At 49.1% G+C, this 26,199-nt stretch overlaps 10 protein-coding genes across 10 annotated transcripts; 5 read left to right on the plus strand and 5 right to left on the minus strand.

The window, feature by feature from the left end:
• Positions 1 to 391: 391 nt before the first annotated feature.
• N7500_002631 (uncharacterized protein) lies at positions 392 to 895 on the minus strand (the record flags this gene model as incomplete). The annotated part of the gene is made up of 2 exons (XM_056673777.1): positions 392 to 621; positions 676 to 895. The coding sequence occupies 2 exons, from the start codon at positions 893 to 895 to the stop codon at positions 392 to 394; spliced, it is 450 nt and encodes a 149-aa protein (XP_056534302.1).
• Positions 896 to 1,978: 1,083 nt separating this feature from the next.
• On the minus strand, positions 1,979 to 3,543 carry N7500_002632 (uncharacterized protein; the record flags this gene model as incomplete). Its single annotated transcript, XM_056673778.1, has 3 exons — positions 1,979 to 2,716; positions 2,785 to 3,358; positions 3,410 to 3,543. 3 exons carry the CDS (start codon positions 3,541 to 3,543, stop codon positions 1,979 to 1,981), a joined length of 1,446 nt encoding a protein of 481 aa, XP_056534303.1.
• Positions 3,544 to 4,231: 688 nt separating this feature from the next.
• N7500_002633 (uncharacterized protein) lies at positions 4,232 to 5,517 on the plus strand (the record flags this gene model as incomplete). The annotated part of the gene is made up of 4 exons (XM_056673779.1): positions 4,232 to 4,423; positions 4,478 to 4,787; positions 4,835 to 5,141; positions 5,202 to 5,517. The coding sequence occupies 4 exons, from the start codon at positions 4,232 to 4,234 to the stop codon at positions 5,515 to 5,517; spliced, it is 1,125 nt and encodes a 374-aa protein (XP_056534304.1).
• Positions 5,518 to 6,089: 572 nt separating this feature from the next.
• On the minus strand, positions 6,090 to 8,578 carry atm1 (ATP-binding cassette Fe/S cluster precursor transporter ATM1; the record flags this gene model as incomplete). The annotated part of the gene is made up of 7 exons (XM_056673780.1): positions 6,090 to 6,169; positions 6,217 to 6,433; positions 6,505 to 7,551; positions 7,603 to 7,871; positions 7,922 to 8,036; positions 8,074 to 8,154; positions 8,210 to 8,578. The coding sequence occupies 7 exons, from the start codon at positions 8,576 to 8,578 to the stop codon at positions 6,090 to 6,092; spliced, it is 2,178 nt and encodes a 725-aa protein (XP_056534305.1).
• Positions 8,579 to 8,981: 403 nt separating this feature from the next.
• Positions 8,982 to 10,496, plus strand: N7500_002635 (Mitochondrial biogenesis protein AIM24; the record flags this gene model as incomplete). The annotated part of the gene is made up of 7 exons (XM_056673781.1): positions 8,982 to 9,147; positions 9,205 to 9,323; positions 9,387 to 9,458; positions 9,510 to 9,680; positions 9,732 to 9,850; positions 9,904 to 10,123; positions 10,179 to 10,496. 7 exons carry the CDS (start codon positions 8,982 to 8,984, stop codon positions 10,494 to 10,496), a joined length of 1,185 nt encoding a protein of 394 aa, XP_056534306.1.
• A 359-nt stretch (positions 10,497 to 10,855) lies between these two features.
• On the minus strand, positions 10,856 to 13,477 carry N7500_002636 (transcription factor domain-containing protein; the record flags this gene model as incomplete). Its single annotated transcript, XM_056673782.1, has 4 exons — positions 10,856 to 12,736; positions 12,788 to 13,146; positions 13,201 to 13,307; positions 13,395 to 13,477. 4 exons carry the CDS (start codon positions 13,475 to 13,477, stop codon positions 10,856 to 10,858), a joined length of 2,430 nt encoding a protein of 809 aa, XP_056534307.1.
• Positions 13,478 to 14,329: 852 nt separating this feature from the next.
• Positions 14,330 to 15,121, plus strand: N7500_002637 (2-deoxyribose-5-phosphate aldolase; the record flags this gene model as incomplete). Its single annotated transcript, XM_056673783.1, has 1 exon — positions 14,330 to 15,121. The coding sequence occupies one exon, from the start codon at positions 14,330 to 14,332 to the stop codon at positions 15,119 to 15,121; it is 792 nt and encodes a 263-aa protein (XP_056534308.1).
• Positions 15,122 to 16,226: 1,105 nt separating this feature from the next.
• N7500_002638 (Short-chain dehydrogenase/reductase SDR) lies at positions 16,227 to 19,183 on the plus strand (the record flags this gene model as incomplete). Its single annotated transcript, XM_056673784.1, has 6 exons — positions 16,227 to 16,509; positions 16,560 to 16,666; positions 16,734 to 17,317; positions 17,381 to 17,784; positions 18,307 to 18,719; positions 18,785 to 19,183. 6 exons carry the CDS (start codon positions 16,227 to 16,229, stop codon positions 19,181 to 19,183), a joined length of 2,190 nt encoding a protein of 729 aa, XP_056534309.1.
• A 573-nt stretch (positions 19,184 to 19,756) lies between these two features.
• Positions 19,757 to 22,130, minus strand: N7500_002639 (kinesin family protein; the record flags this gene model as incomplete). The annotated part of the gene is made up of 3 exons (XM_056673785.1): positions 19,757 to 21,316; positions 21,375 to 21,784; positions 21,848 to 22,130. The coding sequence occupies 3 exons, from the start codon at positions 22,128 to 22,130 to the stop codon at positions 19,757 to 19,759; spliced, it is 2,253 nt and encodes a 750-aa protein (XP_056534310.1).
• A 1,095-nt stretch (positions 22,131 to 23,225) lies between these two features.
• On the plus strand, positions 23,226 to 25,911 carry N7500_002640 (COPII subunit SEC24; the record flags this gene model as incomplete). Its single annotated transcript, XM_056673786.1, has 3 exons — positions 23,226 to 23,579; positions 23,632 to 25,278; positions 25,336 to 25,911. The coding sequence occupies 3 exons, from the start codon at positions 23,226 to 23,228 to the stop codon at positions 25,909 to 25,911; spliced, it is 2,577 nt and encodes an 858-aa protein (XP_056534311.1).
• Between the last annotated feature and the right edge of the window lie 288 nt (positions 25,912 to 26,199).

The raw sequence follows: 26,199 nt of genomic DNA on the forward strand, positions 1-26,199 counted from the left end.
TGCATGATAATGCAGTCATGCGGGTGTATGACTACAAGGTGAATGTAATACCAGATTCAGTGTGACTGTGATTTCAATCCTCTCCCTGGTTATCAAGCTCCATATCAATTCTTAACCGCTCCAAAATCGCTCTCGGATGTCGTACGTTCTTGGACGAGCCAATTCCAGACCACGGTGTGTACAGAGCCCCTCTCTCCCCTTTCCCCCGGCAGAAGATCAAGCGGGATCAATTACAGACATGGGAAAGACCCATTTGACAGCGCCGTGGCATGTAAGTCATTGCATGCCACCATACTGTCAAAAGAAAAGACGGCCCACGACCTGTAATTGTTCCCATCAGCCTCCACGTCATGGGGCTCTGCATATCATCGTGACAGGTGACTGATGTTCACTAAGACCAACAAACACCCAAAGCACTCATGACAACAGCACATGGTTGGATCTGCTGATTGCAGTCGACATACACTGCCCCGACAATGGCCTCCATGGTAGTGGCCATGACATTAGGTCCGACGAAAGGCTGCGAGTTTTTGACGATAAATTTGTCAATCCCGAGATCGAATCCCTGCTTGGAAAGATTGGCATTGCTAGCCTTCTTGCTGATCGTATCCGAAATTTGACCTATCAATCCCCACACTATAAGTCAGTGGAATCAAGCCAAGGCGAAATACTCACCTCTGATCTGTTTTCCATAGTAGCCATGGGTCACAAGGACTAAGCGGAGGATGGAGTCGCCGATCATGGCAAGAGTCTTGTTGCCATCCTGGTTGAAGCCGCTGCTGGCTTGCAGTGCCTCGCGGATCAGAAGACGGTTGGTGAAACGATAATGGATCTTCATCTCGAGGACCTGGAGGTCCTCGTCTGAGGGCTGGCATGGAATGATGAGACCGGCCATGACGTCTGGGTACACTGTATTCCACAATGCTCGATAAAGGATAAACGGAAGACAGGAAAAAGGAGAAGTGTCTGGATGAGGAAAAAGCAGGTACATGTTGACATGGGTAGCTGAGCAATGGAAATTTAGATGATTGACTGATCAGCCCAATAGCTTATCAGATAACTACAAGGTTCGTTTGCTCTTCCACGCTATACCTCTCTTCACCTTTTCCTCTCTATCTTCCTCTGCCTTTTGCATTATGGGCTCAATGATAGAAGAAAGCGGAACCCCGTTGAAACCGAGTTCAACGATGCCTTGCAATGCATGGTGAGGCTTTTGCCAGTTGGCCCTCAAGCATATGTCAGACTTGACAGCACCCGTGGACACACCTGGGCGGTCTCTTTCCTATCTTGGAAATTCATGTAATCGATGTCAATGCATTTTGGCGCAAATAAAACCACGTGCAGTTTTGATACGTGCATGAACTAGCACCTGTAGGAGGTCACCGCGATAAGCTATGAACTGTCATGACTAGCGAGGGTGTGTTCCAGGTGATTGGCTCATTGATGTTATAGCCGTTGGCTAGAAATAGGCTAAGAAACTGATAATCCGCCGAAAGAATGGCACTCTCGACGTGGTCATTCCGCACAGGAACACCATAGTAGGTAAGCGGCCACATTCATATGACCATTCTGTTGTGCCAGAGTCAGGGCATAGATCAGATCTTTTGGTAGAGGTTCGTCGGATTTTGATAGTTGTTCCACTTGATGCAAATTTCCAAATTCGCTGACTTCTTTCAGATGTTCAAACTCCAAAGGCGGCTGTGCGTTGTAATTAGGATCGAAGATAGGGGACGGGTTACCGACAATCCAACTTGAGGTATCCATGTCACGTACCTCCATTCAAATCATCAAACAAACGTCGGGTCGACTAGACAGTGAAAGAAAAGAAGGTGATATAAGCATCTATAGACCAGCGGTGAGTATAACCAAAATTAAGAGGTGTCTAACATTAACAAGGCGAGCATGTTGCTCACGAGTAATAGAAGGAAAATCCCCTTATCTTCCTGAACAGGTATGTATACATTCTACTCGATTGTGTTCACAGCTTAGCTACTGCCTTTTGGGTATTCTCGGTATTCATCAAAGCCGCCCGGGATTTCAAGTTCAATCGCTTCCACATAGCCTTCCGACGCTCATGTCCCTCAAAAAATGCCCTCGCCCACTCGCGACGGAACTTGGGCAGCTTGCGTCCCTTGCCCTCCTCTCCCTCACCGGCCAATTGTCTCAGCGTCTCAAAGTAGTCTTCAAAGTCCGGGAAGAGCAGTGTAAACTTCACGCCATCACCCCGAGCCTTGATCCGATCCGCTTCCCACTTTTGCATTACCTCAACAGACGGTAGAGTGGCTCGACCTGCCAGCAGCCGTGCAGCTAAAACCGACTGCCATTCGAAGACCTTGAACGTCAAACCAGCCGCGATAGCGCCGACGAACAATAATGTCGGGTCTTTTTGCCAAACAACATGCTGGTACAGGTCGGGGACACGGTTATTCCGGACTGGAACTGACGGTAGGAATGGCAACGTCCAGCTGTAGCCTGTGCCGAAGATTATGTGGTCGACGTCCGTGATGCAATTTCCGTTCGTCAAGTGGACAGTCCTATTCGAGACTCGTTCTATTGATGGATGCTTTTGTATCTTGGGGTGATTGAATGCTTCATCGCCAAAGTAGCCGTTAGCGGCATGGCCGATTGTGATTGCGTGGACTGGTCCTTTTGCCGTTTCCACAAGATCGAATGCGATGTCGGCTGCTGAGACAGATGCGCCCACAACCACCACTCGCTGGAATAACCACGTTAGCATGGTGGCCCTGAGAAAATGTAACTGTCCAACGTGAGGATCTAGCTTACCTTGTCAGCAAACGCCTCTCTCCCGCGGAAGTGTTTGCTATGAAGTACGCTGCCCGGTCTGGTTTTCTCAAACGCCTCCAGGCCTTCTATTGCTGGTATATATGGGACCCAGAAGTGCCCACTCGCCACAACGACCGCATCAAACCACTCCACCCACCAGTAATCACTCTTTTCGCCATCTTTTCGGAGTGTCACTTTCCATTCCGCCCCCACCTTCTCGACCCGCTCGACTGTTGTGTTATACGAAACCCAGTCCCCGTAACCCCGGCGCTCTACCAAACTCCTAATGTATTTTCGTACCACATCCCACTTTCGGAATGGGGTTTGAGGTCCATGGTGAGATATGGAGAGCTCGCTGCGCTCTTCTGGGAAAGGTTCCTGATTGAATTGCATAGGCAGAAAGTCGATATTGGTTTCCAGATAAGGGTAAACGGATGACTCCGTGAACCGAGGCTGGTCTGACTTTGGAGTCTGCGCAGGTAAACTTTCGGGTATAGGGACTGGGGGATCGGCTGTTCTTGTCGCCAGAGATGCAAAGTCGCGGAGCGTTGGAGGTTGGGATGAGTCGCCAATCCTGGTTTGATGTCAGTTACGGTCGGTCAAGCTTCTAATAAAAGAAACGCACCAGCAGCCTCCAGGGCCCTCGCGACGCTCAAATACACGGATAATGTCAAACGTCTTTTCTTGTGCCAGAGCATCTATCGCAATGGCTCCCGCCGGCCCGGCGCCGATGACGGCGACCCGTTTTACAGGCATCATGATGGGAAGAAAAAAATCAAGAAAGTACTATTGAATGGAACTACCCCGGACTTCAAATAAAGATATACAATGCATGAGATCCCGTTGCAAATGCCGGGGGGAATTTAGCCCCGATCTAGGGCTCGCTGCTGTCGTCGTTTATGGGCCTCGTCACGCCATTTGGCGTCGCGGGGCTACGACTGCGAGCCAACCACTGACGACGCCAGAATCTTCACGATCATCTTTATCTTCAAATCCCTGCAAATCCCGTTCGCATAGGGTGTCCATAAGTTGTTCTTGGATCGGATTTCGAAGTTCTGGGGCGCGTCATTTATCGGATTATCATAGCACGCCATAGTGTAGATAAATTATGCTAGGGCTAGAGTAAATCCTTCGCAAGAAGACTAAGTCGTAAATTCTAGTGCATACATGAGGATCTCGGAAGCCATTATTCAAAGAATACCTCTGTCGTTGCTATTAGGTCTCTACCAGTCTACCGGAAGGCAATGATATAGTATGGAGATCAAAACGAACGATGAGAAGTTAGATCTCAAGGATAGTCCCTCTGAGTCGAGTTTATCCTCACTCTCCATATTGCCAGAATGGGATCCCAGCCAGGAGCAAAAGGCTCGCAGAAAGTAACCAATGCCCCTCATCCCATAGAGTATTCAGGATTGAATGCTGACATTCGTTGCCCACAAGAATTGATATGACGGTGCTGCCTCTACTTTTCCTCGGTCTCCTTGTCTTCCAGCTCGACCGCATGAATATTGCGAGCGCCTTGACTGGTGGCTTCGCTACCGATATCAACATTTCACAGTCTACAGTCAACTTGGGCAACCAGCTCATGTTCATGGGCATCGTGGTCTTTGAGATACCATGTAACATGGCCTTGCAACGAGTATGTATAGAGTCACCTCTCGAAAAAGTCTGATCCTAATAGGAACTTCGACAGATTGGTTCTCGCAAGTGGATTTCCGCCCAGGTTTTTCTCTTCGGTTTACTTGCCACCATGCAAGTCTTCATTCGCAGTCGAGGCTCCTTCCTGGCTATAAGGCTACTTCTAGGCCTGGCGGAGGCAGGGTATATTCCTGGTGCGGTATATACCTTGTCGTCGTGGTATACGAAAAGAGAACTGGCCAAGAGGGTTGCCATTTTCTTCTTTGGGATGTTTGGTGGCAACGCTCTGAGCCCTATCTTGGCCTCGGGTATTCTGCTTCTTGATGGTCGACACGGTATTCGTGGATGGCAGTGGCTCTTTCTAAGTATGTATGATCTAATTACAAAACATCATTCGCTAATACATCAATAGTTGAGGGGCTCTTCACGATCTTCGTCTCATTCCTCCTATCACTATTCCTACCTGGATCACCTGATCTTACCAGACCCTTATTAAGCCCAGGGTTCATCAAGTTCTCCAATTCCGAAAAGGAGATTCTCCAAAAACGACTCGAAAAAGATAATGGCGGGAGTATCGAGGGCGCGTACGGCGTGCATATCCCGTTAAAAGTCGTCTTTCGTACTGTCCGTTGCTATCGTCGCTGGCCGCACTTTATTTCCACATTCGTCGTGTTCTCGACGTGGAGTCCTCTAACCACCTACACGCCATCCATTATCATGTAAGTCTCAAGTCTTCACTTCTGTTTATAGATAGACGAATCTAAACCTCATTTCTACAGGTCACTCGGCTTTGACAGGACATCAGCAAATGCGCTGGCCGCAGTTGGCGCATTCCTATCACTTGGAGTAGTATTTTTCTTCGCCTACATGAGCGATCGGACCAACCGCCGAGGTGCATCTGTGATCGCTGCTCAAGTCTGCTATCTCATTGCCCTGATAGTGACTCTCAAAGTCCAGCCCCATGTCGGGAAATGGTCACGTTGGGGACTTTGGACTGCTGTGAACGGTTTGGCTGTGGGATATCATCCCATCCATAACTTTTGGGTTCAGATCAACTGCCGAGACCCGAGGGAGCGGAGTATCAGCATCGCGTGAGTTTTTTTCTATTTTATGTTCACTTTGACTGGAGCTAATGGGAGAGTCTTGATTGCAGTATGTGGGTGATGTCTGCAATAAGTGGTTTAATGGTTGGCACACAGTATTTCCAAGCGGGCGACAAACCATTGTAAGTGATATCCTCCGAAATTCATTGCCGAGCAGTGTTTAATATCAGCGCAGTTATTCAACCGGCCTACGTACCATGATCATTATGGTATCTGTAGGGATTGCGAGTGCTTTAGCTCAGATTGTTATTTACGTCGTTCATAATAAGCGTGTTGCTCAAGGAAAGTATCAGCCGAGCGACGGATCAACGCCTATGGTATATGTCCCTTGAAGATAGCAAATCATGAAATCTATAAATGAGAAGTAAATTCGCCTAGGTTACCTCTGGTGCATATTTCTATTACCATCTACTATCGGGAGCATTACTGCCTGCTACTATTAAAGTTTCCGTAAGACGTGAATGATATTTGTTACATCGGGTCATATGTGCTAGGACGTTTTGAGTATATGAAAGTACTAGTCTAACACTTGTATGTTGGATGATTCTCTACAGATTCCCGATCTCACGCCTTAGGCTGGATGTCTTCACCTTGAATCATCTCTGGGTCAACATCAACGTCATGAGCCATCGACTGTTCTTGGGCTAAAGTCGAGTTAGCAAGGATTACAGACTACCATAGAAGAACTTACTATTCCAAAGCTCGGCATAAGTTCCGTTGCGCTCAAGCAACTCGCGATGTGAGCCCATCTCTGCGACCTGACCTTCCTTCAAGACCAGAATTTGGTCACTGTCGGCAATTGTGCGTAGTCGATGCGCAACAAAGACGCTTGTGCGGCTGTTCTCTTTGAGAATGCTGTTAATATTCTGGAGGAGGGCCTGCTCCGTGTAGGTGTCTAGGGCGGATGTCTAAAGAGAGCATGATTAGTTATCTCAAGCGACCATTCCACTGGCGATTGGAGAGGGGAATGAACACTTACTGCCTCATCGAAGAAAAATAGTTGTGGGTCCTTCAGGATCAACCGAGAAATTGCCAGCCGTTGCTTCTCGCCACCAGAGATCATCATACCACGCTCACCAACTGCAGTTTCGTAGCCATCAGGCAGACCTTCAATGAGCTTGTGGATGTGGGCTCGCTCCGCAGCTCGGCGCACTTCATCGTCCGATGCATCAATCCGTCCATAGCGGATATTGTGCGCGATTGTGTCATTGAACAGCGGTGTGTCTTGTGGCACCACTCCAATCGCCTTGCGGAGGCTGTCGACAGTCACGTCGCGGATATCCTGACCGTCAACCAAGATACGACCAGACTGGACGTCGTAGAAGCGGAAAAGCAGACGTAGGATTGTAGACTTTCCGCAGCCGCTAGGGCCGACAATGGCGAACTTCTGCCCGGCTGGAATAGTGAAGGTGGCATTCTTTAGAATCGGTCGGTCTGGGTGGTAGCCGAAAGTGACGTTCTCAAAATGAATTTTGCCGCCCTGGGTTAGCTGCAGCGGCTTGGCGTTGGGTCGTTCCTGGATGGTGACGTTCACCTTCTGAAGGTTGAAAAGCGTTTCCATGTCCAGCAGTGACTGGCGCAGCTCACGGTAAACAGATCCCAAGAAGTTGAGGGGTACCGAGAGCTGGAAGACCAACTGATTGACCATGACTAGGTCACCAACGGTCATGGATCCGTTCGCAACTCCATTGCAAGCCAGGTACATCATTGCGGCCAGCGCAGAGGAGAATATCATGTTTTGGCCAGAGTTAAGAAATGCAAGAGATGTAGTGACCTTAATTGATGCATCTTCATACTTCTTCAAGGCCTTGTCATATCGTGCCACTTCAAATTTTTCGTTATTGAAGTACTTGACGGCCTCATAGTTGATGAGCGAGTCCACGGCAACAGTTGCTCCGCGGTTATCAGCTGCATTGGCCTGTCTCCGGAACTTTGTTCGCCACGCGGTTGTAGTAATAGTGAATGCCGTATAAGCTACCATTGTTGCCGTTGTGATGGCGGCAAATTGGAGGCCATATTGATAAGTCTACAAGATGTTAGTGATGTAGGAACAAGAGTATTCGTCATCAAATCATACCAAGATACCGCAGACAAGCGAGATTTCAAGTGCTGTCGGGACCACATGGAAGACCATAGAGGTTAAGAGGAAGCTAATGCCCTTAGTACCGCGATCAATTGCGCGGGTCAGACCTCCGGTCTGCCGAGAGAGGTGAAAGTTGAGATCTAATCGCAACAGATGTTCAAAAACATTTGATGCCACCTTCCGGATTGCCTTCTGCGCAACGCTAGCAAAGACTGCGTTACGAAGCTCCTGGAACAATGTAGCTCCAATTCGGGTTACACCATCTAAAACATATTAGCATCAAGTCTCCTCTTCCCTATGTTGCTATCCTTACAGGCAATAATCATTGACCCAGCCACGGTGTAGGCAGTTCCGCCAATGGAAGCAAAATCTACATTCATGGAGTCGACAATATTCTTGAAATAGAAGGGGATTTCCACATTGAGGATCTATATTGGACTCATATTAGCGTAGTTCAAACGAAACACAATAACAGATGAAGCTTGCCTTTGCTCCAACAAGCAATGAAAGTGCTGTACCGACACGGAGCTTCGTGCCCCAATCATCCTACCAGCCATAGTCAATACACTATTACCCTATACCAATTGCACTTGGGAATTACCTTCGGCCACAGATACTTGGCCATTTCTTTCATGATAGCCCAGTCTGCCTTCCTTTGTTCTTTTTTCCCGGTCATGGGCTCGCTGAGTATGTCCTTCTTTGGTGGAGTCCTCACATTGGCGCTATCTTCCGGCTTCTGGACGATATTGGCGTGTGCTAGTTGTGATGGAGCGGAAGTAGAAGTAGATGTCGCTTTGACAGATGAATGATCTTTATTGTCTGTGGATTGACCCCATAATGAATTGTTATTTGATGTGAATGCGCGCAGGTGTGTCCCATTGAGCCGTGTGCTCCGTAGCTGGCCGGCGAAGCTCGGATATGCGAATTGCGCTGTGCGCCAGCACGGCGATCGTGCGGCCCTGAGCAGCATGGCCGCTTGATATGATATTCTCTGAGCTCCGGGGTAGGTCGAGTCACCAAAGGGACGTTCAAGGGCGCATAGTTGGAGCGAGTAAGAAAGATTGACGTGTAGTAGCTATGTCTCCGATACCTCGTGGGGGGTAATCGCCGGCTTCGGAGAAAAAACCGTTGCCTCTCGATGCGAAGTCCAGAATAGTCGCAAATAGTCAAGCAAACGTAGGATGCAGAATAAGAATGTAAAGAATTGAAGAGCTTATAACAAAACTCCTAAATGTCGCAATTCAGAGGGGCAGTTGTGTACTTCGTAGGCCGCATCGCTCTCGGGCCCACGATTTTCCCGGTTTCCCTTTCGTCACAACTGACGTAAATTCTCCCTTCGGTAGCCCTGGAGTCTTTGCTCTTTTTCATACACAATGCGCTCCGTTCAAGGTGTTCGGCCTCTGTCCTGGACTCGAGTTGTTCCTCGCGTCCATCGGCAAACGCGATACGTTCAGATTCGCGCCGCGCCTTCGGGAGTGTCTTCGGTCAATGGCGACAATCTGCCACTCGCTAGCACGCCCAGCTCTGTTGAGTCACGAGGTAAGTACAATTCTTTTGTGGGGTTGTCGCTGAGACACTAACATTGAGGTCACATAGATGCGCGATTCGATGTCGTCGGCGCTCCATACTCGCTTCTTTCGGTTTCGCTCTCGGCCTCGCAAAACCTATATACCCGACGCGGAACGTTGGTGGGACTAAGCGGCAAGGCGGATAATGTATGCGATCCCGCAATCATGTCTTCCTGGGGGAATTGGAATGCTAACGCATAGTCTGCGCAGGTGGTTTCCACTCTGAGCGTTCTAGAACCCTTCCGGAGGGCTATCGTCGGAGTGCCTTTCCTCTATCAGAAGGTAAGATACGCAATGCAGATGAGGATCTAACAGCGATTGACAATCTTCCAGGTCTCCTCACCAACCCCTGTCACAGCTCTTGTTTCCGTTCGATCGCCCAATACCTCCTTCGCCGTTGTCAACGTCAATGGTTCCGTGGACTGGATGGTTGCCCAAAGACGGGCGTTGCTTGCATGGACCGGCCGGTCTCTGAACATCAAGCCAACTATTAACGCAAACCTGGTGAGTCGAGCTGCGATCGCGTGCGAGGAACCACCAGACTAATTTGCGCAGAGCCTGTCTCATTGGGGTAGCTCCGAAGTGACTGGCAGAGGTTTAATAGCGCTGGTTGGAAACGGTCAGCTATACTCGATCGAATTGAAGGATGGCGAGCAGTACATTGCGCATCCCAGGTAAGACCCTCGGCCGCGATTGCACGTCTGACGTTGCTGATATTTATCGACAGCAATGTGGTCGCTTACACCATGGCATCCAACCCTCCTCGCCCCTACCGTTTCAAATCCACCACTCTCAACTTCCAGGTCCCTGGGCTGAACAAGCTGCCAAGACTTCTACAAAATACCAAGTTCGTTCGTGATGTGTCCGATTCCAAGGCATACAAAACCACTATGCAGTGGTTCCACAAGCTGCGTACCTGGTCTCGAATGACCATCTGGGGAGACAGAGTATGGCAGTCCCAGTTTTGGCTCTTAATAATCACCAACTAACAACATCGTCTAGCTCTTCCTGCAGTTTGATGGTCCCACGACCATTCTCGTGCAATCCCGCGGTCCCCGCCTCAACGATGTTTTGTCCACAAAGGAAGCCAATGAGATCGCCAGTGTCCCTAGCGGGTTCACCTCGCCCGCTCCTCGGCCCATTGAAGGCGAGAAGACACATGAGGAAAAGACAAAAGCCGAAAAGGTTGTCAGCAATATCCCTGGCTTGACACGCTCTGTCGAGGAACTAGAGCAGGAAATCCGTGGAACTAGCCAAAGCGTTGCGAAAATCCGCAAAGATGGAAAGGTCGAGATTGACGAGGTCGCTCGCACAAACTAAATAGAACGACTCGCTTCAAAAAGGTCGACTTGGAGGAGTTCTCTTCGCATTGGGTTATGTACGGGCTAGAGCGGTCTCCATTTGGGATTATCACGTTGCATCCTGTACAGTATGGGCATTTCTTTTTATCTTGGCTATTGCCGACAAATCTTTTCTTTGCTTCGGATCTACAGGTTCCACTTGCGTTGCGTGTCATCTTCGCCCTTCCAGTAGAAAGAGCAGACATCAAGACATCGCTCAAGTAATGCAGCGAAAATAGTTGGAAGAACCTACAGATGGGTCATTGGCAAAGCGCACGTCACGTCATGCCACACCGTGTTGGTACAACTTAACCATAGAGCGAGAAAAGGCCAGGATGTTCAAGACTCGGCAAAGGCCGGAAAATGAGCTAGACAGTCACCACCCCATATCCACGCCTGCTGCTCCGCAAATCTATTAGTTGTGTCCCAAAGTTCAGGGAAGAGCTGTCTCTCGAGGTCATCAGTCACTGCATCAGTTGCTGGGGAAATACGGCCAGAGATCGCTTTATCAAAGTCAGACAAAGCCTGTGATATTGTTGGATCTTCCATGAAATCAAAGTTGGCGAAGTCGTTGACTGACACGTCACTTAGGTTTTGGCTCTCTTCTCTTGGGGCAGATTCAAAGGCTGCTTGGCCATCGTTTCGTGCAAGCATCTGTTTCAGTTCCTTTTCCATCACCAACTTGGTCAACCGCTCAAGAATTGCCAGCCCCTGGGCAGCTAGCTGCGACTTTGGTGCCAGGGTCCGTTGCATACCCAACAATCGATGCAATCCCATCTTTGACTTGTGTGACTCTAGTGTCAATGGCTCAATGCTTGCCAGTATACAAAGGGTGACACCTGCAGTAAAGGTGTGGATGCCAATGAATGCGGCTGCATATGTATCTGCTGCCAACGAGAAGATCGATGCTGAGCCAATCTCCGATATTTTGAGAGCAGCATCTCGACATGGGCCTAGTGTTTGGTATAAAGACCCAGTGTGGTTTTTGGGTATTCGTTTGTATTCCAGAAGAGGGCGATGGACCAGAATCTTTGCATTTTCGTATGCGATCTCAAGGGCAAGGGCTTGGAGTTGGTAGATATAATTCTCGAATTTCGGCCCCGATGCTCCAATATCTCGGTCCATTTCATCTATGGAGGCATATCCGATCGATGTGGTCTCAGGATTATTGAGGTGAAGCTGTGGAGGAATCTCCTTTTTCCACTCATGTAACTGAGCATCAAAGTGAGACGCCATGTGGGCTAGATGATGCTGTGTAGAAACACAACCTGAAAACCTGCATGGCTGATCTTGCCTGTGCGGTGTATTGGAGTTTGCTCCATACATCTCATTCAATATGGTTTTGGTGAGGATCGACAGCTTGGACATCAAGTACTTGTATGAAAGAAGGCTGACTCGATCCTGACTTCTTGTGTTGACTGAAGCAGGTAATTCTCCAACAGGTAGAGGTTCCAGTAAGTGGACATCGCAATCAACATCCCTGATGGCCTGAGGGTATCCATAAGACATTGAGCAGAACGTCTCAATCTCATAAATAGCCCACCAACAACGCTTCCGCGTTTCGTATCGGTGACGCATCTCCAACGACATTGATGCAAGACCTGATGTGGTCATGTCTATCTTGCGATGCAGATTCAGAGCTTGTGCAATTCGTAGCCCACAGCCACAGATCGGCCAGGCTAGCCCGGGGTCCCCATGATAGAGATAGTATGTGCCAAGCAAAATGCACGTTTGCGCTGCTTCCAGGGAGCCCAATGAAATTATGTCCATCATTTTAGCCCGGACTGCGTTGAGAATACTGTCTTTCAGGGTTACTGCATCGACATTGTGCGCTGCCAGAAGTTCCCTTCGGTGAGGACCCACGTATTGTAACCCAATCACAATGGCCATCAACAGTGTGCTAGTGAAGTCAAGATTGAAATTAGTCCCGGTGGACCTTTCCGTGAGATTTTGGTACAGCTGTTGCCATCTCTTGCGGAAATCATCTTGATGGAAGATAAGCATGAACCAATGTGCTCGGTCGAAGTAAGTATCCACAAGCAAAGATGATACCTCGAATGAGGGTAAAATCGAGATGAGTTCAACCAAAGGAGATTGGGCGGCTAGAGGGTGTCGATTTTGCGAAGGTCTTGCACCCGACTGCGCTGGATTCGTCTGACCTCCGGGAAAAGCATCCGTCATTGAGGTATCGGGGGTGTTGGTATTGTGGATATGGAATGCCTAGATCAAGTCAGCCATAACTTTTTGAACCTGACAAGGTAGAAAGCTCACCCCCGTCACAAGAGACATGGTCGAGCTCGAATTCCATTGCTGCTCACGAGACGGTCCTGCAAGGTTTGTGTGGGTCGATTCTGGAACTTCGCGATTGACAGAGACAAGAGTATTGCGTTCTGGCTCTACTATCTCTGTCAAGGGGCTCAGAATTTCACTTTCGCTGTCTGGATACCGTCTCTTGAGAGGGGTGACGTTCCGACTTGACTGTATGGAGTGAACACGACTAGCATGGGCAAGAGCTGTTGACGAGTGATTGTTCTCAGTCTGCTCGTTCCCCGTTGACGGGTGATTTTGATGGGGTTGCAGCATAGCAGCCTCGCGCTTGTCACAATCATCGATGATTTTATCATACCATCCTAATTTATTTTATAAGCAAAGACATAATCATCGTCCACTCGAATGGTTCTTACTCATAGCATGAGCTCGGAGTTCGAGTGTTGCTCTTCCACCGCGGTTACCAACATCGTCCAATGCATCATAAATGGCCGGATGATACTTTTTGTAATGTTTGCGCAGGCTATTTCGAGAGGAGAATAGATCCTAGGGGTCGAATCAACGGTCTGATTCTCAAAAAGTCATGATATCTCCCAAATATCAGACTAACCCCTTGGTGAAATGGAATTCAGAAACATCACTCACATCGTTTAGGCAGCCGGCAGCTCGACAGAACCGCTCGCCAGTATACATATGGTATTTTCCATCTGCCTATACATCCAAAATCAGTCAAGAAATAGGTAGTTCTGGACTTATCGCACATCAGGTGTGAGATGATCTGTCTGTAGTTTGGCAGGATTGCTCGCTACGTAGCGCTGGTAGGAAGGATAATCCGCGAGTGCCCTCATATCATGGGATTCGATAATCAAAGCTCAGGCCACAAAATTAACCCTAGGGTTGTTCAATTGAGAGATGTATAGGAAGAAACAAGGATTGGGACTGGGACTAGTCGTGGATTGGTTAAGGTCAGGTGATACACAGTTTCTTTGCCCTTACATAATGGATGTTCCTCTGCCCTGTCCAGGGGTACCTTAACTATGTTGAGACACTGATAGAACGGAAAATACATAGGACTCATATCATCTATATTTTTTCAAAGTTGAGCAAAGCTATCACGTACCAGAGAGAATGAGTTCTCAGGATACTGCTTAGGTATCGTGGACTTGGAAGTCAGGAAGTTATTATCCGCTTCTGTTCCTGGCATGTAGATGTGTTTCTTTGGCTGCAATTCGGGTCATGTCGTTAGTCTCGGGGATTCAGAGAACTAGTTTTTAAGAGCAATAACATACACTCTCTTCGCACGATGTGTCTGCATCGGCTCTTTTATGCGAGAATCATAGTCCTTTTTTGGGGGGTTGTAGTCAGGATACTTCTTTGAACCAGTTCGTAACTAGCTAGAAATTAGTATTTTGCCACTCGAACAACAAGTAGAACTATAGAACTACAGCCTTATAAATAGCAACTCCCACTGCAACGAGACCTACTCCAACATCCCACAGTTTTAAATAATCTACATCAAGCTTTAACTTCCCAGTGATTATCACTATGGCCCAAATCAACACATTGGCTGTAAGCCTTCCCCAACTGGCCAAAATGATCGACCACTCCCTCCTCCACCCAACAATGACAGACGAAGACATCATCAACGGTCTCAAAATCTCCAAGCAATACAATGTCGCCACAGCATGTGTCAAGCCCTACCATATTCCATTGGCCAAGCAAGAGCTCCAAGGCACAGATGTCGACATCTGCGCTGTCATCGGCTTCCCGCACGGAAACAGCACCACGGAAATCAAGGTGCAGGAAGCCATTGCCGCAGCCCAAGCCGGTGGCCGTGAGATTGACATGGTTGTCAACATCGGCAAAGTCCTAGGTGGTGATTGGGGATACGTCTCGCAGGAAATCGAACAGATCAACACTGCAGTCGTGCAACAGGGTGCTATTCTCAAAGTCATTTTCGAAAACGATTACCTCCAGCCTGAGCATATCGTGCATCTCTGTAAGATCTGTACCAAGTTGGGGGTTGCTTTTGTGAAGACTTCGACTGGATACGGCTTCGTCAAGCAAGCTGATGGATCTTACAACTACAAGGGGGCAACTGTGAACCATCTCAAGCTGATGCGCCAGTATTCTGGTCCTGGTGTTCAAATCAAAGCTGCAGGCGGTGTGAGGTCCCTTGATGATTTGCTTCATGTCATGAGTCTTGGTGTGACTCGAATTGGGGCTACTGCTACTGTTGCCATCATCGAGGATGCAAAGAAACGGGGAATTGGTATGGATCAAATTCAAGTCGAGTTCAAGCCAATGGTGGCAGATGGTGAAACCGGTGGGTATTGAGCCTTCTGTTTAGTCACTTGCCTGAGAGATGTAAGAGTGGACTATGAGAGTCAAGGACTACATACATCTATTCTATGTCTTGTTTTTTGTCTTCTTCTGTCTTGTCCTATACAAGGAACGGGAATCCGACCATCTCAATCTTTATTTGTGGACTTTTAGAGAAATATATAACTTGCTACGGAGGTATAAATAAACAGACTGTAAAAATAAAAATTCAGATTCAACCACTTCTGGACGAAGGCATGCTTGTACTTGCTTCGAGTATACGAGGTCACAACCCGCAATTTACCCCAAATATATTCTTGTTTGCGTCCTCTTAACTTCAAAGCTTCGCCAAAATAAAATCACTGGAAAAACCCCCATTTCAGGTTCAGAATCTTGCTAGAAAGAAACACACCAAAAGAGAAAAAACTTGAACAAGGTCATGCCCAGGACAAATCTACAGCCGGGTAAAATCAAAGAATGAATTGTTTCAGCTGCATCTAACCATAATGTTTCATATGCTTCCGGAGTATCTTAATGTAGTCCAGACTGAACTCCAGGACATCTGATAAACACGGAATTGACTCATTTTATTCCCAAATGAGCAATATCCCGGGAATTCGGCATCGGGCATCGGACTATTGCATATATGTCCGACTGCAGTTGGCCCTAGTAGCTTTTCAGTAGTCTTGGCCCGTTAGCGTCCGATTCAGATCTGGGGTCCCCCTTGGGCTAGTGGCGCCAATTGCGCTATGAAGAGAGCGACTCGGTAGTCCGTGGGCATCTCGGGCTTAGCTAGAACGCGAGGACCGAGGCGTGACCGCTCCGTTTTTTTTTTTCTTATTTATCATCTTTTTCCAAACGTGACTCAATTTCTTTGAGCAAAGGCCCTATTTCCAAAACGCACTCGAAGCTCTGGGTATTTTAATCTACGGAGAGCTTTGGGACCAAACGGCTCTACGACGTTGAGGTGAGTTTTGAATCAAACTGGTTTAACACACACAATCTTATTTCTTCATTTCATACTTCCCGTTGAGAACCATGATGATTGAATATGACGATAAATTCTAATATTTCGACGGGTTAGAGATCCAAGTCTATATAATTCGAATCGTCCTCAAAGATGGCAAATAATCAGACTGAGATTGCTTCCTCTACCGACAGTGCCAATATACAATTTTCCAACAGTTCAACTCCTACCGTGAGTATGCATGGAAACAATGACCCAGAAAAAGCTCTCGAGCCATCGGGAAAAGATGAAGTACAACCTACCGAGAAGTCAATTGCTGCTGGCCCAGCACCCGCAACACCGGTGATCGGTCCACCACCTGATGGAGGTGGGCAGGCATGGCTGGCCGTACTAGGAGCTTTTTGTGGTCTATTCGTCAGCTTCGGCTGGATCAATTGTACGACCTGTCGTAATACATGAGCCCAACAAGATACTAACATCATACAGGCATCGGCGTCTTCCAAGCATACTACGAACGTCACCAACTGAGCGAGTTCTCTACCAGTACAGTAACATGGATCACGTCGCTAGAAACCTTCACGATGTTCTTTTGCGTGCGTATCCCATTTCCCCAGAATTGGTGTACCAGATCCCTAAGACCCATCCTAACATCCTCCTTAGGGCCCATTCTTCGGAACTATGTTCGATAGCTACGGCCCTCGCTGGATCCTCCTTCTCGGCACAATCCTCCACGTCTTCGGCTTAATGATGGCTTCCCTCTCAACAGAGTACTACCAATTTATCCTCGCGCAAGGAATCTGTAGCCCAATCGGCGCAAGCGCAATCTTCAACGCCTCCGTCAACTCCGTCAGCACCTGGTTCGCCAAGCGTCGAGCTTTCGCCCTCGGCGTAACAGCCTCTGGATCCAGTCTGGGTGGAGTTATCTTCCCGATCATGGTCACCCAACTGATTCCCAAAGTCGGGTTTCCCTGGGCGATGAGAATCTGCGCCTTCCTCATTTTGTTTATGTTGGGTATCACCAATCTCACCCTGAAGTCGAGATTACCGCATCGCCCAAAGCCATTTGATTTCCTGAGCTTCTTGAGACCGCTGGCTGAGCTCAAGTTCGGACTTACGCTTGCTGGTGCCTTTCTTTTCTTCTGGGGCATGTTTTTGCCATTCACTTTTGTTATCACCCAGGCTGAGAGATATGGCATGTCTTCCAATCTGGCAGGGTATCTGATTCCGATTTTGAATGCCGCTAGGTAAGATTTCCCTTTCTAGTACATACATCTCGCCTCATTGATGAGCTAACAAAATCCAAATAGTATTTTCGGTCGCACGCTTCCGGGCTATCTCGCCGACAAAGTCGGTCGCTATAACATGATGGTCATTACAACGTTCTTCTCGGCTATCCTTGTCCTAGCCCTCTGGCTACCATCAAGGGGAAATGCCCCAGCAATTGTGTTCAGTGCCTTGTACGGCTTCGGCTCTGGCGCGTTTGTTTCACTTGCACCCGCTCTTATAGCGCAGATCTCCGATCTTCGCCAGGTGGGCGTGCGGAACGGCACTTTCTTTGCTGTCATCTCGTTTGCGGCCTTGACTGGTACTCCTATTGGTGGTGCTTTGGTCCCAGATGTTCTGCATAGCGATTATACCCGGCTACAGATATTTGCTGGTGTTGTTATGATTGCTGGATCTGTTTTGTTTGTCTTTGCCCGGGGGGCTGTTGGTGGGTATAAACTTAACAAGGTATAGACGGCCTTGTCAGTCTGTTTCAGTCTTTTTAGATGTCTTCTCGGGCTTTTTTTACATATAATTTTTAGACATTCTCACCTCTTATTGGTGTTGCAAATATATGATTAGACTTAATCGAAATTCTTGGTCTTCCTCTTCCTTTTCTATAACCCAGCTTGATCAAGCTAAAATTTTAATGAAATTCAGGGGAATTTTAAACGCAACCAAAGTAATGACATTTCCAGCATCTAATAATGGGCTCAAAGTACCATACCAATCAGAAGAATATGCTGCCTTAGGCTCCCACATAGTGTTGGTGTCAAACACAGTAGATTACCACTAGGCCACAACAAAAACCAAGGGTCCTGTTTATAGCCTTAGGGGGGCTTATACTGCGCTAGCACATAGAAAAGACCCTCATTTCCAGGAAATTACATACTGTCCTTAATCCTCACAGCAAAGCCCCTACTTTGACATGGCTTCATCAATATTCCCAGTATTGAATGATATATTCCAGGCTTTGAGGGGGCGAACACCACCTTCCTCACAGACCAACACGTCCCTGGTGCCGACCTGACAGGCAAATGGATCATCATAACCGGATCCAACAACGGCGTTGGCTTTGAAGCAGCAAAATCTTTCGCATCATGGGGCGCAAATCTCATCCTCGCCTGCCGCGAGCCACCTTTATGGGAACAGCATCCAGCAGCAGCCGTGAACGAATGCAAAGAGCTTGCCACGGCGCGCGGCCATTCGTCCTCCATTGAATGGTGGCCAATCGACATGGCAGACTTCAGCAGTGTTGAGGCTTTCTGTCAAAAATGGCTGGAATGCGACCGCGCTTTGGATATCCTATGCAACAATGCCGGGATTGCAGGGCCTACCCAGCAAACCCGCATAACGAAGGATGGATTCCAGATCGTTCATCAGGTCCGTTTCTCTTGGCGTCTCTGGGCCTACATCCCATACAAACAGACATTGATGAAACCTCCCAGGTCAACTTCTTATCGCACGTACTACTAACCCTTCGACTCCTACCATCTCTAGCTCGCAGTGCAGAGCCTCGAGTTATCTGCACGACCTCATGCTTCCACCACATAGGACAGTTTGATCTCGAGCATCTCAATAATGAACCGGGCAGCAAAGGCAACGATTATCGAGACAATAAGCTCTACCTCCAAATGTGGGTTGCAGAGATGCAATCTCGGCTCCTCAAGCACCCCGAGTACCTCCACATCACAATCAACGGCGTCCACCCCGGCTTTGTGGCATCGGGTATATGGAACGGTCTTGAGAATGCGGGGAAAGCCCCCGGTGGACTGAATTTCTTTTTTGCGCTATGTCGCCATCTCGTCGCAACAGGGTGGATTGGCTATTTCTCATGCGGCTACTAGTTCGGAGTTTGGACCAGATCCTCAGAAACAGGGTGTTGGTGCGGAGAATGGGCGCGGTGGAGGGAAATATATCAATCGGGTATGGGAAGCACCTATGAAATCTTATTGTAATGATCCAGAGGCTAGATCGAGATTGTGGATCAAACTGGATGAACAGCTCGGGTTACAAGAGAAGGGCCTTCTGGCGGTTCTGGGTCTTTGATACATAGATTCCGTGATAACAGGCAATCCAAAGCGTTATTTCGAAGAAACACCAGAGGTGGATGTTACAGAAGATGCTGTATTGTAAAAAAAGGGCCATCTAAGTGACCAGGCCTTCTAATCAGCGACCTAAGGAACCCTAAGATAAATTTGAGAAAAGAACTTGGATCAATGGCTATTATGGAAGATTTACAACAAAAGGGCACAGTAAGGAAAGTTCCCAAAGTACTTGTGGATTCAAAAGATAGACCAGAATACCCGGCAAAAGTATAGACACGAAAACGCCGTAGCACCGTCGCTGAAGGGTAATGCATGAAAAGAGAAGAGAAAGAACGATTATGCTCCGTTATATGCCGCCCAAAAATGCAAACATCAAGCAATTACTCCTTGTCTCATATTCTGGACTGTTTTGACCCCAACACCTTTCAGCTGGCTCAGTTGTGCCAGGCTGTTGACCTGAAATTGGGACTGGTCTGGGGCGGTTTCACTGTCGTTCATGTCAAATGATGCTTGGTCCATCTCGCAGAGGCAGTCAACAAGAGCCTCTGCCTTCTTAGCCCCCACACCCTTGAGTAATTTGATTTGGCTCACGTCCCGCGAGTTGATAATAGAAAGAATATGCATAGTTCGGGGAGAAAGGGATGGGTCCTCATCATCAAGGAGCTCGGGTGCTTCCTCGATCTGACCGAGCTTGGCTGCGGCACGCTTCTTATATTTTGGGCGAGGAACATCCTCGTCGCTTGAAAAGCCGGTATGAGTGTGGTTCATGTAGTCATCCTCGTGGCTCTCTACTTGGCGTTTGCCGAGGCTTTGTGTTACATCCTTCTTGAATGAAAGCATGCTACCTCTTCCCTTTGGAGGGGAATGGGCTTTCTCTTCCCAAGCCTTTGCATGAACGCGCTCCTTCAGGGCAGCGATCTTACCTGCCAGCTTCTCATTATGAGGAAAATGAGGTGCTGCCAGTTGGTACATTCTCAGGGCTGAGCTGTCTTCACCACGTGCCTGATATTGTTTAGCCATCAGCAGGTATGACAGACCCTCAGCCCGCGCATCTTCTGTACCATCAATGCGCTGCTCCAACTGTTCTAACCGCTTTCGAAGCTGCTCATTAAGCTCGTGGACTTGGGTCTGCCTCGATTTTTCGCTCACAGCCCGCACAGCTAAGATCTCTTCGACCTTCCTCTCAACCATCTCCTCGATCCTAGCAGCCGAGATGTCGTCATGGCGCGCGGTGGGTTGCGGGCCGAGGGTCTGACGAGTGGACTTCAGGGAGGGAAGTCCGGATGATGCGTTGGAGATAGAGGTGCGTTTCGGTGCTTCCGGTTTCCGGATCTGGCTAATAGGCTTGGCCTGCGGCTTGTCCGAATATACGCTGAATGCCTTCACGGGTTTACCGTCTTCCTTATCCGTAGAGTCCTTAGCAGCGGGCGCTGGCATGTTGACGTTCACAGAAGCTGTCAGTGCACGCAAAGGTTGCCGCGTTCCCATAGATGGGCGGATCGATGGCCGGGCCGGACCCTTGAACATGGGATCGTTTTCGACTTCCCGCACCTCAATCTTCCGTGTGCGATTAGCGACATTTAGAGAACTAATTGTGTCAAGGTGGTATGACCGGACAGGCGCCAGGTTAAGAATCATCACTGTCAAGCCATTGTTCTGTCCCAGGGACAAAATTCTTGTCATCTTGGACTCCCGATATGGGATGCGATGTTGCTTCTTGTTGATAGCCTCAACGCACTGCGCCAGAACGAAAAGACTTTTGTTGATGCTAGCCGACTCTACCATGCGCTCCTTGTCATTTTCCGTTCGTCTATTGTCTTCGGATCCTGCGAGATCAATAGCGGAAGCGGTGCTGACGCGAACCTTGTCAGGCGAGGTGATGGTGACTTTCACACCTAGAACGGCGTGAGACCGAGACGAATGGGCGTTGAGCTATATTTGGATGTTAGACAAGATAATATAGACCCTGACATTTGTTGTTATATCATACCTTTGTTGCGGATGTGGATCGATTAGTATTGGCCTGGTCATATAGCTGCTCAAACTCCTTCAAAGTGGTACATGGCTTCTCGCTCAGGCCACAAACCACGGTTTTGCCGCCATTATCCCGGAGGGGAAGACCCGACATTGTGCGCTTCTCGAGCGGCTCGAACAAGTCGTACACCTTGTCGTTGTAGATTTCATAATAACTTAGGGCAACCTGCACTGTCTTTTCTCCATTGCTATCCTTTTCAATCTTCCGACTGCGTCTGTAGATGCCACTGAGTAGGCGGGGAATTACACCTCGGTCCGCCAGGGTTTTCCCACCACGCATTGTGTGTGTTTTGCCTGTTCCGGTGACACCGTATGCGAAGAGGGTCACGTCGAATCCGTTGAGAAGATGCTTGATTGTTGGCGACACTGTTACACCGATCAGTATACTGGCCCCACAGCAGGCCTGGTGCGCTTGAAACGGCAACTCACCTTCAGCATCAAATAGCTCCTGTTGCGACACCTCCGCGTCGTACACGCCATTGAACTGGAATGCATACTCCTCCCCCTCATTTTTGGGGTTTGGAATCCGGACCACATTATCCCTGTCTCTCAATGCCGCCAATTTCTTGTCGCTCTTGTCACTCTTGTCGCCAACTATTGAATGGCGTGATTTGGAGTCAGCGGTAGCGGAGAATCCTGTACGAAGGATCACGTCGGCTTCCCGTTCGGTTTTGAGAAGGGGACGGATACGCGCGACAACTCGGACACTCATTGTGGCGGGATGTTCATTCAATTATCGTGTGATGGTATGGGTCCTGGACGTCAGGGATGCGATCCAATCCAAACAAAGTCGAAGAAATGACAGAACCAAATGTAAAGCCAATGAAAAAAAACGAAGAACAATAAAGTCCTCCCCAAAGAACCAAAGAAACGAAACTAACTACTCGGTGTATGCAGAACTGAAGGTTGTGGAACGTGTGGAGGAGTTCTCTTGTGCAGCAGCCGATGTGGTTGTTGTTGGCAGGGCAACCGCCTTTTTGCTCTACAACATACAACATATGTTATACAATACATTCTTCAAGGTTGAGCATCACAATGGGATAAATATATAATTGCCATAATACACTAGAACAAAATGATCAGATTGGCAATGCCATATTTTCACTATCACAATTGACAACACGGTATGATCTATGGATGTGCACCGCACTTAGACTACGGGGATAGCATTCATGTATTACCGGTCCAGATATTTGTAGATATAAATCAACCAGCTTGAAGGGAACAGTTATATATCAATTGAATATGAACGATCTTGAGCTCAATATCAGTCGTACATAAAAACACCCTCGTCACATGTTCCCTGGTCTCTGATTGGCTGGGGCACCTCGACCTAAAGGCCACCGTAGACCATCATCACCGCCTCTCTCACACTCCCTTGGTTTCTTCTGGTGAGCTGTATTTTGCTTCATCTCTGGCTTTGGTAATATTTCTGGGGGGTTTTTTGAAGGTATAGCCTGCCCTGTATATAACCAGGTCCACCCTGTTTTATTGACGAGAAACTGATTGTGGGGTTCCAGGAGCTGTTACCACCCGCCTCCTCATCGATTCCACCCGCCGACTTCGTGACAAGCGCAACCCTCCTTTCCTCCCAACCCTAAAGTACGATCAAACACAGCCTACTCGACTCTAATGGCAGCACCACAAGGGGGATTCCCTCCCCAAGAAGGGTATGGCCAGCCCACCTATGGCTCCCCGGAACCCACACAGTCCCCGGTCCATGGGCAAGGCGTGCCCGCACCAGCTGCCGCTGGAAAGAAGAAAAGAGCCTACGCTGGTGAGGCATTCGATTTCGGTTCTGGTGCCAATGCTGCGCTCGGTGGACAACCCACAGCTGGGGGGTGCTTACGGGGCCTACCCCCAGCAGCCCCAAGCTGCAGGATATCAACAACCCGCCTACGGTGCGGACCCCAGCCAGATGCAACCGGTGGCACCATCATATGGCGCGCCTGCTGCCGCCGATGTCACACAGATGACACAGCAATTCGGTGGAATGGGCATGAGCGAGCCTCATCACATGCCGCCCGCGCAGCCTGTGGCCCAACCCCCTATGCGACCTCAAGTCCAGCTTAACCAACTTTACCCCACGGACCTTCGATCCCAACCTTTCAACGTCGCTGAGCTGGACTATCCCCCTCCTCCAATTATTTTGCCTCCGGGAGTACGTATAGTTGCCATATTGCGCAGCTGGTCAACATGCTAACAAATGACAGACCAGTGTTTACCCATCTCCCGAAGCCAATTGCCCCACGAAATATATGCGATCCACGCTCAACGCTGTCCCCACAACAAACTCACTTCTAAAGAAGTCAAAGTTGCCCTTCGCCCTTGTCATCCAACCGTATGCTTCTCTTCACGACGCCGAGGACCCTATTCCTGTGATTCCAGACCAAGTCATCTCACGATGCCGACGTTGCCGCTCCTATATCAACCCCTTTGTCACCTTCCTCGACCATGGCCACCGCTGGCGTTGTAACATGTGCAACCTGACGAACGATGTGCCACAAGCCTTTGATTGGGATTCTACACTGCAAAAGCCCGCTGATCGTGCGCTGCGTCCCGATCTCAACCACAGCATGGTCGAATTCGTTGCGCCGCAGGAATACATGGTCCGACCACCTCAACCTCTCGTCTACCTCTTCTTGATCGATGTGAGCTATGCATCGGTGACCAACGGTCTTTTGGCTACCACCGCTCGCACCATCCAGGAAAGCCTTGATCGCATCCCGAACGCAGACCGCCGTACTCGCCTCGGCTTTATTGCAGTGGACTCAAGCCTGCACTACTTCAGTATTCCCCGGGACGAGTCAGAGTCCTCGGAGCCCCGGATGTTGGTTGTTTCTGATCTGGACGAGCCATTCCTTCCCATCCCTGGTGACCTCCTGGTGACGCTGAGCGAATGCCGGGAGAACATTGAGGTGTTCCTCAAAAAGCTGCAGGAAATGTTCCAGAACACTCAAAACAACAGCTGTGCCATGGGTGCAGCATTGCGAGCTGGTTACAAGTTGATCTCCCCCGTCGGTGGAAAGATGACCGTTCTGAGCTCATCTTTGCCCAACCTTGGTCACGGAGCACTCACTATGAGAGAAGACAAAAAGGTGCTGGGCACTAGCAAGGAATCCAGTCTTCTTCAAACCGGAAACTCCTTCTACAAGAGCTTTGCAGTCGAATGTTCAAAGGCTCAAGTATCTGTGGATATGTTCCTCTTCTCGTCGCAATACCAAGATGTGGCATCTTTGAGTTGCTTGCCCCGCTACACTGGTGGTCAGACCTACTTCTACCCTGGTTGGAACGCTGCACGGACTGAAGATGCCATGAAGTTCGCCCGTGAGTTTTCTGACTACCTCTCTTCGGAGATTGGTTTGGAGGCCGTTCTCCGCGTGCGCGCAACCACCGGCCTGCGTATGAACACCTTCTACGGCAACTTCTTCAACCGTAGTTCAGATCTCTGCGCTTTCCCGGCCTTCCCTCGTGACCAGGCCTACGTGGTCGAGGTGGCCATTGATGAGACGGTTACAAAGCCGGTCGTCTGCATGCAGGCGGCTGTCCTTCACACTACCTGCAACGGTGAACGTCGTATCCGTGTCTTGACCTTGGCGCTTCCAACGACTCAGAACCTAGCAGACATCTACGCCTCAGCTGACCAGCAGGCCATTGCCACTTTCTTCAGCCACAAGGCCGTTGAGCGCACATTGAGCAGCGGGCTCGAGCCCGCTCGTGAGGCTCTTCAGGCTAAGATCGTCGAGCTCCTGCAGACCTACCGCAAGGAACTTGCGGGTGGTAGCGTTAGCGGTGGTGGCCTCCAGTTCCCTGCCAACTTGAGAGCCTTGCCTGTCCTATTCCTCGCATTGATCAAGAACGTGAGTTTACTCTATTTTTTGTTGTGAAAGTGGTTCTGTACTAATCGATTTCTCTAGCTTGGTCTTCGCAAATCCGCCCAGATCCCCACAGACATGCGGTCCGCAGCTCTCTGCCTTCTGTCAACTCTGCCCCTGCCGCTCCTCATCCAATATATCTACCCGAGAATGTACTCACTCCACGACATGCCCGACAATGCGGGTGTGCCTGATGAACAGACCGGCGAAATCCTCCTCCCCCCTCCTGTCAACTTGTCTTCCGCTCGCCTTGTGCCCTATGGTCTGTACCTCATTGATGATGGCCAGACCCAGTTCCTCTGGGTTGGTCGCGATGCTGTTTCACAGCTTATCGAGGATGTCTTCGGCGTCCCTGACAAGTCCCAGTTGCGCGTGGGCAAGCAAACCCTTCCCGATGTCGAGAACGAGTTCAACCAGCGTGTACGGGCCGTTGTTGAGAAGAGTCGGGACCACCGGGCCAAGGGTGTGGGCAGCATGACCGTGCCTCACCTATACGTTGTTCGCGAGGATGGTGAGCCAGGCCTGCGTCTCTGGGCTCAGACAATGCTGGTTGAGGATCGTGCCGACCAAAGCGTCAGCTTGGATCAGTGGATGGGTTCCTTGCAGGAGAAGGTTTGAGCCCTCTGCTCTGGCCATTGTATCGGTCAGCACTGACGATTTGCTCTCAGGTCGTGCAGTAATGAGAAGCTGACCGGTTGGTTTCGGTGAACCTCGAAATTCATGTGTTCGCGAGTCCTCCCGCCTGTACCATTACATTAGGGAAGATTGCGTTTGGTTTTGTATCACGGCGGGCATGTTTTGGATTATCTAGTACTAGTAGATCGCTGGGTTATAGTTGACAAAGCGATAGACGGTCATCGCATCTATGAAGAATTAACGGTATCATTTTTCCATTCCATTCTGGTT

The sequence above is a fragment of the Penicillium coprophilum genome (genome assembly GCF_028826855.1).
Source record: "Penicillium coprophilum strain IBT 35676 chromosome Unknown utg000002l_segment0_segment1, whole genome shotgun sequence".
Taxonomy (NCBI): domain Eukaryota; kingdom Fungi; phylum Ascomycota; class Eurotiomycetes; order Eurotiales; family Aspergillaceae; genus Penicillium; species Penicillium coprophilum.